The 15,563-nt window shown below is 34.2% G+C and overlaps 1 protein-coding gene across 3 annotated transcripts in view; it reads right to left on the bottom strand.

The window, feature by feature from the left end:
- The window catches only part of CSMD3 (CUB and Sushi multiple domains 3), a 688,054-nt gene that overhangs the window by 347,559 nt on the left and 324,932 nt on the right, over positions 1 to 15,563 (bottom strand). For all 3 annotated transcript variants that reach the window (XM_054193012.1, XM_054193014.1, XM_054193015.1), the window contains 2 exons: positions 10,365 to 10,468; positions 4,886 to 4,998 (listed from right to left, as the gene is read on the bottom strand). In XM_054193012.1, the coding sequence (XP_054048987.1) occupies positions 4,886 to 4,998; positions 10,365 to 10,468 (217 nt within the window). The remainder of the gene's footprint in view (positions 1 to 4,885; positions 4,999 to 10,364; positions 10,469 to 15,563) is intronic.

The following is a 15,563-nucleotide window of genomic DNA, read 5'->3' as shown; positions in this document are numbered from 1 at the left end:
AACAGAAAAGCAAGTGCTGTTGAGCAGTTAGTCATGGAAAAATATCTCTGTGCCATCTGTGACAAAAAAATCTCAGATGTGTCTGCACCTCAGTGCTTACTGCTGGGAAAATGTGATCCGCGTTTCGTCCTAAACTCCAGAAGGCTACCCCAGGTTGCAGTAGTACCCCAAGCACTCAGGAGCACAAGTCACAGTGGTTGAAGCAAGATGAAAGTTGCGCTTTAAGCAAAAAGAAATCTTTTGAAATACTGGTTGTCAGAGTGTAAATCCCATATCCTAAAATTAGATCATTGATGCAGAAAATTGAATAAGCAAATATACTTTCCTTCAGATTCACTTTTTACCTACACTCCTATCTAGCTTGGCATCTTAGACAAGCCTCTTCCAAAACTTAGCATTACACTTCTTCAACTTTAATTTCTTATGCAATTAAAATTAGAATATGTCTGAGGTATTATTATAGTTAACAACAAAATCACACAGATTTTGTCCTGATAGGAGGCATAGATACGAGGAGAACCTACTGATTTAAGAGGTTTTGTAGCCATTTATTTAGAGAAAAATAAAACAGACACACCAAAAGAAAAAGAAAATAAAAATAAAATCCCTCAGATCTGGCCATGGCTCAGAAGGTAAGGGTGTGACATCAGGACGCAACAGAATTAGACTGCCCTGAGGACATTTTACTTTCATTCAGAGGACTCAAGTCTGACCTAAACAGAAGTTCAGCTTGCCTATACTATGCTAATACAGGATGGCTTTGTACTATGCATTTACATTGCTGATTCCATTCCTTAAAATAATTTTTCCTATCAATTTGCACTATGATTATTTACTTTATTATTTAATACCCAAAATTCTGGGATAAAAAGTTTATTTTGAAAAAGCGTATAAGGCGTATTTTTTATTTCATTTATTCTTTTACATTTGTCTAAAGTTACAGAAGGAAGCTATTGAGTATGAAATCTATTGCAGTTAGAGTTCTCGTGTAATTTTCCAAGAAATACAATATTCCATTGCTAAAGTTTTTGCAAAATGAAATAAAGTCACAATTCTTCAAAGTCTTATGATCTTACAAAAATGGGTTCCTTGTCATTGAAGGATATGCCACAGTTTTATCAGCTTGCCGTGTATTTCGTGCAGCTGTTTTTTCCTCAATTATAGATGAAGACCATTCAGTTCCAGTGTTCACATGTGTTGGAAATTGTTTCTCTGCTATTGTTTAGAAAGACACTTCTTTCCTCTTCCCCATGGCTTTGTGAATAGAAGTGCTACTGTGACAACATGGCACCATTTCCTGAAATTATGAATGATGCAAAGTATTCATGCAACTTGTCATCAGTAATAACTATTAATTTTGCATTTCCTTTCATAGCACTGATGTGGGAAGCTAAAAAATTCCATTATTTATTTATTTGGTAAGTATATGAGAACCAAAGATCTCATATCTAAAGGAAGGACTAGTGATTTCAAATAATCCCCAAAATTATAACTTGTATTTCTGCCTTATGACTTGTAAATTCTGACTTCTATATTTCTTTCCTGCCCATTGCTGCTATTTCTTATTCTACCTTCTGAAGTAATTTTATTTTATGGGATACTGGAAAAGGAACTTCAAAACAACAACAAAACCTTATTAATTTTAAAATACTGTCTCTAATGCTTAAATCTCTATTTTATATTTAAATAATTATAATGGTATCTAGCTATTGAAACCATAAAATAACTCCATATGCAACATCTTAATCTAGAAGAAGACAAAGATTTTTATTATTTCACAAAGAGTTACTACATTCTCCCAAATGGCAGATACATAAAAGAGAATAAACTGTTAGTTCCTGCAATAACAAAAATTTAAAAGAGATTTTCAGCTTAAAACCTACTAATGCAAAGGTATTTAAAAATTAATTTGTCTATTTCTATCATTAAAAAATGATATGGTATATTCAATACTATCCCAGTCAGAAAGGATGTGACCTTCTATCTCGCACCTTGAGCAAGTATACCATTTTGGAGGACAATGGGTAAAGGGCACTGGGTAATGACATCCCAAAACCTTCTGTTCCTCCCATCATATTCCATGTCAGACTTGGAACAATCTATATTCTTGAAAATGCCTGCCAGACTCAGACCTAAATGTCACCTAAATTGAAGAAATGTCTTTATGAATTTTGATGGGATGAGACATGCACATCTCCACTACCTTTGCAGTTAGTTGAGTCTCAGGATGCACAGAAGCAGATATTTAGGCATCAAGATATTTTAGTAAGAAATTATTTTAGCAATTAGTAAGTAATGTTATCAAGTACGTTATCAAGTCATTAACTCCAACATAAATCTGTAAAGTAAAACAATAGAAGATACAGTATGCATACTATCCATAAGAAATTCACTGTGATTTAGTAGTTTTTCTTTGGACAAGCTTTATCATATCCTGATAAACGCCTATTAGGAGCTGGAGCACATGAGGAATGCTATTCTCAATGATATTGAAGTGCATCTTATGGATTACCTCAAAGGAATGTAATTTGTGTCTTTCAAGATTGCTCTATGATGCAAACTAAAGCAAGGGGAGTGGGAATGATCAGAAGAAGATTCAGTTCAAAAATCACACTGCTGGATCTAATCTAAAATGCTAATGTAATTGTACCTTTTATGTAAGCAGAAACTTACAAGATCTATTTATATAATATATATAAATAGATACAGTATCAGCCATAGTTAGGTGTCTGAGTGGATAGTGGAAACTGTGTGGAAGGGGACAAGTTATAGGAATAGAATTTGATCTTGTCCATTAAAGAAAAATACAAGCAAGCTGGGCATACATTCTTAATAATCCATGTAGTCATTTAAACTGAAATGTCCTCTGACCCTGACTCCCAGCAGTCACAATTCTCTTAAGTAATTCTGAACATTTTTGAGAGAAAAGTCTTTGCATTTTTTTGATTCTAGTAAAGAAGTGAGTGGTATGTCATAGCCTTGAATGCACTGTTCTAACTCAATTACTCAGTTTACCTCATTGGACTTTCTCTCAACTTCCAATTCATAAATTACAAAACTTTAATTGCAAAACAGCTGCTTATCCAAAATACTAACCATTTAGATGTCTCTTTTCAGAGCCTACTGTCATCAACAGAAAGGACTTAAACACACAGAAAAACCAACAAAAGAAGATAGCAAACCCCCAAACCTGCCTCCCTCCCCTCGCACATTTCCCATCCTCTCAGGGATTAAAGCAAAGGCAACGGATATAAAAAATTTATCCCATACTCTACACTGAGGGGAGAAAAAACCAAAATAAAACAAAAAACTGCCACACAGTACCTATCCATTGAATGCTTGATGCATTCAAATGCTATCTAGTGAGCTAGTATAAAGTACCAGTGTAGAGCAAGAAAGAAATACAGAGTCAATATCTAAGTGTGCAATCACTAAGTTGATTATATGGAGATGAGATTGTGAATGTTCATCCTTTTTGTCCCCTTCTACCTATTCATATTCAATTAATTTTATTCTTGCAGAACTATAGCTTCTAAGAATAAATGTAACTCATGAATAAAACAAGACACAGTGGTACATTGTAAGACGCTAGACAATAATCCTCTGCCTTCTGCAAACTAAAATTGTTGCAAGTAAAATTATTTTTTTCTAGAAAAGAACTCTGTAAATAAAGGAAACAACTACTTGAGCTGTGCAGATTAATTCAAATTCAGATCTAAAAAGCTTCTTTTTCCACTCAGCTATGGTTCAAATTTTGCTGTATTAACAAATTCTTAAACTCGTTTATACTAATTATTTATCTTGCCCTTTTCAACAGCTGGAACATGGAAATCCTGGGTCTTAATAACTACCACACAAAAAAGTAGCAAGATCTTTCTACTTTAGCCCATTGGATCTGAATATCAAGAGTGCACAAGCACACTTGTGCCATGCCACTATAGAGCTTAATATACACAATCAGCCAGAGGAAAGTTATGGACAGACCAAACCAGCAAGTCACATTGTGCATGTTTACTCACAATATGCTTATTCACTCCATCTGCCCACCCTCAACAACATCAGCTCCATTTCTAATACACATGGTTGTTGGTTTAACTTTTGCATTTCCTCTCTCCCCTTTTGATGAATAATTTTGATAAATAATCATACTTTCTATTATGCAGCTTTAGTAGTAGGCCGGAACTATGCAATTTAAAAAACTGTTGCAAGAAATACATGCAGCTATGTTAAATCTAATATAAAAATAATAAACATAACTAATTCTGTAATAACACAGAAGTGCGCATATATATACATTATTCTTAAGTTTTTGGTTGATTCTGTTCCTCATGCTATATGAAAACTGTAAGTTCCCCCAGAAGCATCAAATAGCAACAGCTGTTTTATGTTATGCATTATAGATTCCTCACATTTTAAGACCATAAAGAGCAGCATTATTAGATAAGTTTGTCTTGGCCCAAAACTCATAAGTAACCCACTTCACTTGAAGGTGTTTTTTTCTGCTCTGGTAGGCATGATTGATTTTCAAAAGAATGTAGGAAGTATTCACTTCATTTACTCATTTAGCTTTAAATAGTCACAGAATTATTCCATTTTAATATTTTTCAACATGAAATAGCAGAAAATAAATGTAAAAGTATATGCAAAAAATCAACTGCTGTAAGAACACACCAAATAAGAAGTGTGCAGTTTCATGTGACATAAGACCTTTAAAGAGAACAAATTTATTCTTTGTATTTTTTTCAATTCAGCTTGCATTTTCTTGTTTTTAAAACTGACAGAACCGGAAATAGAATGCATCCGCTAATATGAAAGAAAAACATTTAATAATATTGGCTTAGTTTTTGATACACCATTACATTCGCTTCCAATAACGTATTGTTACCTTTGTAGTTAACTTTGAAACCGATTGAGCCCACACTTTCATCCGTTTGAAGATGTAACCACATCTGATTGCTCATGCTCACAATTAAGTCTGGTACAAAGCTCCCAGTTAACCTATAGGTTGAAAAAAAAACAACTGTAAAGCCATTAAGTATTAAGTAATTAGATTATTATTTTTTTTTCTTTTTGTAGGGAATCTAAATAACTATTAACTATTTTTTAATGGTGTTTGTTTTTAAATTCATTGTATTCAGCTCACATCAAATTACTTATCTCTGACTGGTTAGGCAATACGGCTCTCAAGGTCCCAATGACTGCAGATTTGATAGAACTCTACAAACACAAGCAGCTACTGCTTGGGTTGTACTGAAATATTTCATCTCACTTTCAGTTGCTGGTCCAGAAAGACATGCCTCTCCCTAATCTTGAACGTTATCTGGCAGTCCTGTGTGTATGACTCGGATACAAGCAGGCATATCAAATAGCACTAGAAGCCCTTAATGAGGCACTACATTTATTCTTCCAGAAAAGCATTTCTCTGGTATAAAATTACCCACTTTGGAATACATGCATTGCATAATTAAGAGGAAGTTGTTATTCTTGAATAGCAATACTGTTATGAAGGCCCATGTGTTCCCTGCACTCTCTCACCTCCCTTCCTCACCTCTACCACCACAATGGAAGAATGTGCCTGACAGACTCAGATGACATTCATTCCTTCATTAACAAAAATACCAGATGCCACAACTTTAAAACCTCCTAATATCACAGGATGTTGATTAATTAGATAGAATTAAAGCTGGTATTTCTTTTTTTTTTCTTCACTTTTCATACTGTTTGCAAAAATTTGCAAGACAATGCAAACCTAAATGTTCATTCTGTTTGCTGAATGAAGTAGTGTGATAGCAAAAAGGAAATGTTCTGAAAGCTGCTGGTTTATGTTATATTGCTTCCCCCCCCCCCCCCAAACTTTGTCTCAAATTTGGTAAGAGATTATCAGCTAAAACAGAATGGTGGAAAGTACCAAAACATTTTCCATTCTTGTAAGATGGATTGCAAGCACAAGACTGTATAAGAGTGAAAACTGTTTGTTTTTTACAGTTCTAACCATTCTTTAAAGCTAGTTGAAACTTCAGATGGACTATTTTAAATATATTTTACAGTTAATTTTAGTTCTCCCTTCTGGTCTTTTTTAGCTTGTTTCTGTATGAAATACTCAGCTGTGGGAGAAATTCATGTCTATTTCCCACATCTGTGTTCACAGATGGAGCTACTACAAAGACTCTTGCCAGAATTGAACAAGTAAGTGACTGGCCAAAATAATGTACTAACTGCTCACTCCTGCACTAAGGGAAAGTGTCTTCAGTGAGTTCAGTCTTTGCCAAATTAATAGATTAACAGGATGTTGCTCAGAAACAACACTGATGTAATGGCTAGCAGAGTTTTGTAGTCGTCTCTGGTGACTGACAGTACGTTTTGGGAGTATTAAGGCTATTGGGAGTATTTATCTCTTTGTTGTGTCACAGAGAACAGTTCCTATGATAAACAGTCATCAAAATTTTTATCATATCTATTTTCTGAAGTCAATTATAAATATTTTTTTAAAGGCATACAGTTTTCAGAAACAACATTTTTCAATTAAATAGGACATGTGAAAAAACGCATTTTTGAAAATAAAAATCAATCAACAGAACACAGAAATCACCTATTGCTCTTTTTTAAGTGCTTAGGGATCCCTGTACAATATTTGGGAAGACTTAGGGGCCACAGAGCAATAAGATCCATTAAAAAAAAAAAATAATATATGAAGGAAGATTTAAGATAATAATAAAATTCTGCAATTATGAATTACTATTTCTTTCCTCCTGGGGTTTATGCAACTTCCTCTACCCTGTATTCATTACCTAGAGTCCTTTCCTGGAAGTAGGTTCTTACACCTTCCCTTCCAAAAGCTGAGCAGCGAACACTATCAACAGTAGAAATCGACAGATGCAATTACGATTACTCCCTTTTTATTAAACGGTTATGACACTCAGCAGGGTGTTTTCCACCTCTTCTTCTAGGACTACAGAACTACCCATTCCACATACTAGTGACATACATTCCCCTTGAGAGAGCATGCTGAAGATTAGGTTAGAGGGTATTCAGAAGATTTCAACACTCCTTTCCATCTGCTGAAGATGATTTGTAATATGGGAGATTGGATACATGTACACCCAAGACAGCAAGCATACTAAAAAGAGTAATGGTTTTCATGCCTTATGCACTGGATTTTCCAAATGCGTGCTACAGTGGATAGATGTGTATTACATTAAAAGTCACTTGCAGCAACTGTCAGACCAAGCTGCTGAAAGCAGACTTCCAAACATCCTGAAAAAGTGCCGTGACTGATGTATGAAGAAGGACCACCATTTCTTTTCCTTCTTCCCCTCTACCCCTTGGTAATAAAACTTAACGCTGCTCCACCTTGCAAAAATCTTAGTTATATAGGAAAGCACTAAGAATGCCTTCATATTGGTCATCTTGTCAAACACACGAAAGATGTGTTCCATTCAGATTTAAGTTCACTTAGGTGTTATGCTCATTAGGCGGGAGCAGTCTGTCTTGTTGCTGGGTGCATGAATACAGGCACAGAATTATAGGCACCCAGGGAAACTTAATGGCGAATACTGAAATGGCTTTGGAGTTCAGTTACTTCTGTGATTAGCACCAACTGATTAGGAATTACCAAGACAACAATTCTCAATTTAGGAAGCATAATTCTATCTAAATGCTACTTAAATTCAGTTTTGGTTCTGAGCCTTCCTATCTAGCAGTGCCCAGTAAAACTAGTGATTAAACACTTGTATAGGTTTCCTGATTGACTTTGATAAATTGGAAGATAAATATTTTCACATCATTTACACATAAACCAGACATATTCAAACCAATGTTCTTCAGCAATTTGCTGGAGGAAAGATAATTATTTTAAAATTTAATATCCAAAAATGAAATCATAAAATAGCTGCTTTATTTGCCATGCATCATATCTCAAAGAAATTCTGCATTGCTCACAGAAAAGATTTATAAGCTTTTTACAGTACTCAATTATGTTCCACCTTCTATGTAATTTTTTTATACATTTTAATCCTAATAACTTTGATACTGATACTTCTGATAACAGAATAATCAGTGATCATTCCACTGGTAAACAAAAATAATATATTTGTGGCTGATTATACAATGTTATTTAATATTAAAACCCCACAAATTAATTGGGGGATTTTTTGCTTTCCCAGGATCTGTATAGTAATAATTCTTTAAAATTATTTGTCTAGTTAGTTATGGAACAGATTCCCTTATCGTACGTTAACACTTGACAATTCTAATTAACTCTTTTATTAAAGAAAATTATTCAGAATTCATTTATAGTCATGACAAGTTTAATCCTGTAATTGCATTATTTCTTCCCAACATAAGTCTCCTCATCAGACATACTTTTATAAAATACTAACATCTTTAATGAAATAAAATCTGGATGGAGTGCTTTACTACATTACTCAAAATTTTAAATATCATTGTACTGTGCCTCAATGCATTACACTAATTCAGGTACCAATGAAAAACAATACTTTAGTTAAACGTTAATAAGACCTGGTGAATTGGTACTTAAATGCTCTTTCCACATGAGAGGATATTCAATATAATGTAGGAATCTAAGGATATCTGAAATTGAATTCCAGCATTATCAGAAATATACTTTGAAGCCTTAGTACTGTTTCTAAAATATAAATTACAGTACTTCCCCACTTCTCAAAACTATTATTAGTAACAATTAGCACATCTACAATCCACTGAAGAAACTTTGCGTTATCCTAAAGTAATTGCACCTGAAATACCTGGCCAAATCCTGGTCTCCTCATCAATAAGAACGGATAGAATGATTACAAAACCAATTAAAAATAGAAGGTCATAGAATGATCCAGCTTGGAAGAGACCTTTCAGTCAGATTGTCTATCTTCTGAAGAATAAGTGTAGGGGGAACTGATGATGAAAATCTGCAAATCTTGAAAAAAACCTGTATTTCCTGTTCAAAGTTTTGCAATTAATAATATTAATGAGATGATATTAGGAAAGAAAAAAGGTAAACACTGGGTTTAGGGTACTCAAATTCTTGATATCATTCTTATGGTGAATAATGGGAAGTTGCAATATATAAAAATAGTATTAATACATTTCCATTAAATGTACTGTGGAAATATCATTCTAAGGACTCCTAATTTTACTATTCTTTTGGGTTTTGTTCAAATATATTTTGTACTAAACATTTATCACATCTGCTTCTGTTCTGATCGTGTTTTAAATGTGTAACTCATTTGAAATAAATGATAACATAAGGTAGTTACTGAGAAGACAGTTTATTCAAAAATAACAGCTAAATATTATTTGGCCCTTTCCAAAATCCTTTCTAAATGGCAGATAATCCTTTATGGGTAAAATATAATTTCTAAGCAATAAACAACTTTTTTTTTCCCATAAAATTGAGTCAGATTTGAAATAAATTAGTACGTTGTATTTTAAGGGGTCTTCCTTTCTCCTACAAAACATTGAATTATTTACTCAGAATAGAATTGGAGCTATATAAAATGACAGACTACAAGTAATACCTAATTGCAATGTTCTGCATATTGTCAAATGAGTGGGGAATGGGGAATAAACAGAATCACTGCATTATACTGCTGCCTACAAAATTTTACAAATTAAGTAATAAGATTCTGAATTTGTCTTCTTGAGACTGCTATTATTGTAAAAACAGTTTCCATCACAAGTTAAGTATGAGAAATATGGATTCTGAAGTTAATCAATGGTTGTTAAGTATATATATCTCTATATATATCTGGGCTCACAGAAAATGGATGACAAAAATCTTATTTAATAGTCAGTGCTGTCTGACTTGTAATCATATGTAGGTTAGGTAATATCCTACTCAGATTTTCTCTGAGTAGCAATTTTCTTCACTACACTAACTCATTTTTTGAGTTATCTACAGTAGCCAATAAGCACTTTAAGGTCAAGATATTATAGTACATCTTTTGTCATGCTAAGCCTGCTAGGAGATTGTAAAAGTTTATGTGTAAATCATCCATTTATCTATCTTCAACGATGTTCCTTCACACTTTAAATTTGAGAACACACCTATAAAGGAAGCACAATAGCCCCTAAAGATTTACATGACTACACATGAACGTACAGACAATGTCTTTTGACATTTCTGATTTTAGTTTATCTTTTTCTTTTCTGATGTCTAGCCCATCTCTTTCTGACTTCAGAACAGTAAACATACAAGAATGTATTTGAACTATCACCTTCAGTAATTTTAGAACCTCAGTAAGATCAGGTTTTGTTGAGATTTACCTAATTCTAATCACTATTTACTCTCATCAAAAAACACATTAATGACATTCTGTAATGCACACAAATCATAAATATGAAAGACTTACACTTGAAGCACAGTTTTAGGATCACCCACTTCTCCTCCATCACCAATTGTCAGTGTGTCATAGCCAATCTCCAGATCAAATTCTTCAAAATTTATCTGAATAACCTAGGAAATAAGGTAAGTAAATATGTTTTAGAAATAAAGAAATGTACCTGAGACATGAGTCTGTAAATAAGTTTTTCAGCAGTGTAAATAAAAGAGATTTTCCAATTAATAATTACATGTAACTTCAGCATATTTTACAACAAATTATTGTAATTAACCCAACAGGTTTGGTTCATGAAATATGAATTATAATAGCTTTAAGGTATCATCACTCTGCTGACCTCCTCAAAGCACTGTCATTTTACTTATTTATGTAGTTGTTACATGTTTAATACAGTTCTGAATACTTGCATTACATTTTGATTAAGATATACTCAAAGGGCAACATAACTAATTGCACTTCGTGCAATACAATTGTCTTCAAATAACAACTGAATAATTGTATTTCACTGAGTAAATGCAATGAAGGTGAAGAACATAATTTACTCCTGACATCTATAATCTGGCTCAAGTAGAATAAAGCTATATCAAAGTAAAAGTCATTTTCTTATTTCATGAACCTGAGTAAAATGCAACCATCAGAAGCACGGGCATTTTTTATATCCTGTAATTTAAACTGCAGTATGCATATTTAATGCTGAAGGATAAAAATTTCAGCTCTATTTTAAGAATACAATGAATTTTTCACTTAAAGCAAAATTCAACCATATTATTAGAAAAGAAAATAAAGCATACTGTTTCCACTCATGTATTAATCACGCTAACTCTGTCTTTATGAAAATAACAGAAGTTCCTCAAATTTTCATATAGATAAAAATGACAGAATACTTATGAGTAGGACCTTTTAATACTTATGTCTGTAATATATGGTCTTTGATTATTATTATAATTGAGAATTGAGAGTGTTTGTTTTTAAAGCTGTGGATGCCATTCTGATGGATTATTATCAAGTCCCTGAAAGCTTGTATTACTTTGTTACACTGGGGTTCTGGTAATTGTTTAAAGAAGGACGTGTTTCTATGCAAAAAAGCCAGTACAGGCAAGTTGGAGAAACTGATGTATGTTCTGAGGATTGTAATTTGCTCTTAAGGGAGGAGAAACACTTTTCTTTACAGGTGTAAACATGAATTTAAGTAATCTCAGGAACAGACAGTTTGGCATATTCACATATACAAACGTGTGTGCGTGCACGCACATGCATGTATGTGTGTGTATGTATGTGTGCGTTATACCCCAGGGAATAAAGTCAAGTTCAGAGAGTTAAGAGATGGAGATGGACATGGAAAACTGTGAGGGCAAGTAGCTGATTTGCTCTAATGGTCTGAGTAAAGGAGACAAAACCACACATAAAAGTTCTTAATCTTTTTAGTGTAAAAAAAATATTCTGGATAATTTGTGTTGTTCTAGCCACCAAAATTTGTAAGCCTAGACATAGGAGTTTAAACTGAAATCCATAACTAGATTTAAGGCTGATATGTATTTCATTTACTATTAAAAAAATAAGAAAAAAAAAAACAAAGATAAAAAAAGAGAAGAGTCTTCATTTTTGGGTCACATTATTTAAATTATGTGCAATTACATGTGCAGCTACATCAGAACAGGACAGACTCCAAAATGAAACATGAGAGTTTCTGGGCAAATAATATTAGTATTGAATTCAACTTGAAAGCAGATTTCACTTATTAAAAGTAAAATACATTTTGCACTAATATCAATACTTAAGTGCAACAGCATAGGAAACTTAAATTTATATTCGTAATAACAAGAAATCCAAGATGTTAAGAAAAAATGCATTAGTTCACCCACCTAAATCCTAATCCTGTTTTCCGTTAAACACAAGAAGAAATCTAATCTCGTTATCTTGTATCTAAGTGCAACAGTAATCATTTTCTTTAAATTAATATCCTTCCAGATATTTTGTATTATTTAGTACCATCAAATTGATACAAAGTGTCTGTCTTTTTGCAGTTGAAGTCCTTGTTGTTATAAGCAGTGTTAGAAAGCTAAAACAGCTTTTCTTCAGCACAATCAACAATATCCAGTGCTACATGCATTTAATTGGAGGGGAGAGGACAGAGGTTAAGGAAAATATAAGTTCCTTTACAAGTATTTCAAGATACATTTTTTTTAATTAGGGCTAACCAGAAAACAACAAAACATATCTTTACTCATATGACTAAGGTTCAAAATACTTTATTCATTTCACCAGAAAAATGTACAATCTTTTTTCATTATTATTATTATTCGCATTATAATGCCCACAAATAAAAAAGTAAGAGAACTCCACATAAACTATCTGACTCATTAGGGAATACTGTGGAACATGAAAAAATAACTACATTTTTTTTTTATTCAAATAATAGGCTTCAGCTTGAGTCTTTCCACTACTCTCTGGTGAATCCCCAAATTATGGATGATTCTCTTGTGATCTAACAGGTAATTGTCTGCTCTGATGTAATCTCTCATTCTTCTGCAACCTGGAATTCTTTTCTGAGATAAAGCAAACTTTTTTATTTTTAATCAAAATAGATGTACATGCAAAATAAGTTTATCATTTGGGTTTGCTGCATTAATATTTTTCAGAGAAACATGCTTTATTAAAAGATTTCTGACCCACTCTGTAACTCACCTAAAACTGTGATAATGGAATAGGTATGTCTTTGAAAAGTGTACTTGCATAAAACCAGACATGCATAGATTAGTCTACATCTGTCTTGCATCATATTCTGTGAAGCAGTCACATTTGTAAGAAAAGAAGTAGCAATGAAGTCATTAACAACTTTCATAATATTAAAAATAAAATATATTATAACTGCCTGTAAAAATTTGGAATTTTAACATGTGATAATCTTATTCTTGCATTTGTTATTACCATGATTTCTTCTTAAAATTTTTTTGATCAACTGAAAATTAAAAAATGCTGCAATTTTGTACAAAACTGCCAGTAAAACAAAACTAGAAACAGTATCCACCCAATTGGATCATATTTTATTTATAGGAAAAAGTCAAATATTATTGCTTGAGACAGTAAACCATTTTATGTACCATGCATATCTCTGCTGGAAAAAGGTTAGAAACAGCTACCAATAACTAGTTCAGACACATAGTACAAATGAAATAATTCATAACTTCAGATCATTAAAGGGTTAGCAAGTAATTGTATGTAACCTACTAATAAACAACCCATTTCAATTTAGGTTTTACATACCAAACCTGATCTGATTTACAGTACAAACTTTGGATTTGGCAAAGTAAACTTGCTATTTATTTGGCAAATATGCTTGTTGATTAACACTTGAAGACATTTAATTTTAAGGGAATTTGCTCAAATGGAGCAAGAATAAAATATAGTAACTCAGAGCTGTCAATATCCAACATGCAAGAGGTAGTGAACTCTTTTATTACATATGTAGCACACAAGCATTTATGTGTTGTAACTGTGAAGAAAAATTGTGTGTCTTTTTTGGAAATTCCTCCTCTGCTGTTTATCTTTGACATGTGAAGTACACAATGTACAATACAAAATGTAGTTGAAATCTATTCAAATATGCCTGAATGGCAAGAAAATAAGTACTCTTAGTGATAAGATATATTTTCAGAGGCTTTGTTTTACAATGTCAGATTCAGTTTGGTCAGACCCAAAGATGGCTGGATTTGGCAGTGCTCATTATATTGATTATTTCCTTTGGAATACTGAAAAGGTGGTTTGATGACAACAGCACTTGAAGTCGAATGTGCTGGAACCTTTCAAAATAAAAACTGAAGTTTAGGTAAGATCAGTAAATAACTTAAAACTTTGTAATAAACCTGCCAAAAATACTGCTTTTACCAGTCACTTAACATTTTGTCTTTTTTTAATTTTTCTGAAAAAGCTGTAAATGGCACACCAAAGGTAGGTTGCATCCTTGAATCAGATTAACATTAGATTAAAACCTCAAAGTAATTCTACATAATGGACAACCAGGGGATCAGGCCTAGTCAGCATGGGCTTATGAAAGGCAGGTCCTGCCTGACGAACCTGATCTCCTTCTATGACAAGATGACCCGATTATTGGACGAGGGAAAGGCTGAGGACATTGTCTACCCAGACTTTTGAAAAGCATTTGACACTGTCCCCCATAGAATTCTCACGGAAAAACTGGCGGCTCGTGGCCTGGATGAGCATACGTTCTGGCTGGATGGGCGGTCCCCAAGAGTGGTGGTCAATGGAGTTAAATCCAGGTGGCAGCCGGTCACAAGTGGTGTTCCTCAGGGCTCAGTGTTGGGACCATTTCTGTTTAACATCTTTATTGATGACCTTGACGAGGACATAGAGTGTATCATCAGCAAGTTTGTAGATGACACGAAGCTAAGCAGGAGTGTTGATCTGCATGAGGATAGGGAGGCTCTACAGAGAGACTTGGATAGATTGGACCCATGGGCCAATGCTAATGGAATGTGCTTCAACAAGGCCAAGTGCCGGGTCCTGCATTTGGGCCACAACAACCCCATGCATCGCTCCAGGCTTGGGGAAGTGTGGCTGGAGAGCTGCCTGCCAGAAAAGGTCGTGGAGGTTCTAATGGACAAGTGGCTGAACATGAGCCAGCAGTGTGCCCAGGTGGCCAAGAAAGCCAATGGCATCCTGGCTTGTATTAGAAATAGTGTGACCAGCAGAAGGAGGGAAGTGATTGTCCCTCTGTACTCAGCACTGCTGAAGCCACACCTTGAGTATTGTGTCCAGTTCTGGGCACCTCAATATGAGAGACATATCGAGGTGCTGGAGCGAGTGCAGAGGAGGGCAACGAAGCTGGTGAAGGGCCTGGAGAATAAATCTTATGAGGAGCAATTGAAGGAGCTGGGACTGTTTAGTTTGAGGAAGAGGAGGCTGAGGGGAGACCTCATCACTCTCTACAACTACGTGAAAGGACATTGTAGAGAGGTTGGTGCTGGTCTCTTCTCACAGGTCATTAGCGATAGAACAAGAGGGAATGGCTCCAAGCTGCAGCAGGGTAGGTTTAGGCTGGACATTAGGAAAAAATTCTTCACAGAAAGAGTGGTTAGACACTGGGATAGGCTGCCCAGGGAGGTGGTGGAGTCACCATCCCTGAATGTGTTTAAGACTCGTTTAGATGTGGTGTTAGGGGATATGGTGTAAGGGAGAACTTTGTAGAGTGGA

The sequence above is a fragment of the Rissa tridactyla genome, chromosome 2 (assembly GCF_028500815.1).
Source record: "Rissa tridactyla isolate bRisTri1 chromosome 2, bRisTri1.patW.cur.20221130, whole genome shotgun sequence".
Taxonomy (NCBI): Eukaryota; Metazoa; Chordata; class Aves; order Charadriiformes; family Laridae; genus Rissa; species Rissa tridactyla.
This window is presented reverse-complemented; position numbering and strand designations above follow the sequence as displayed.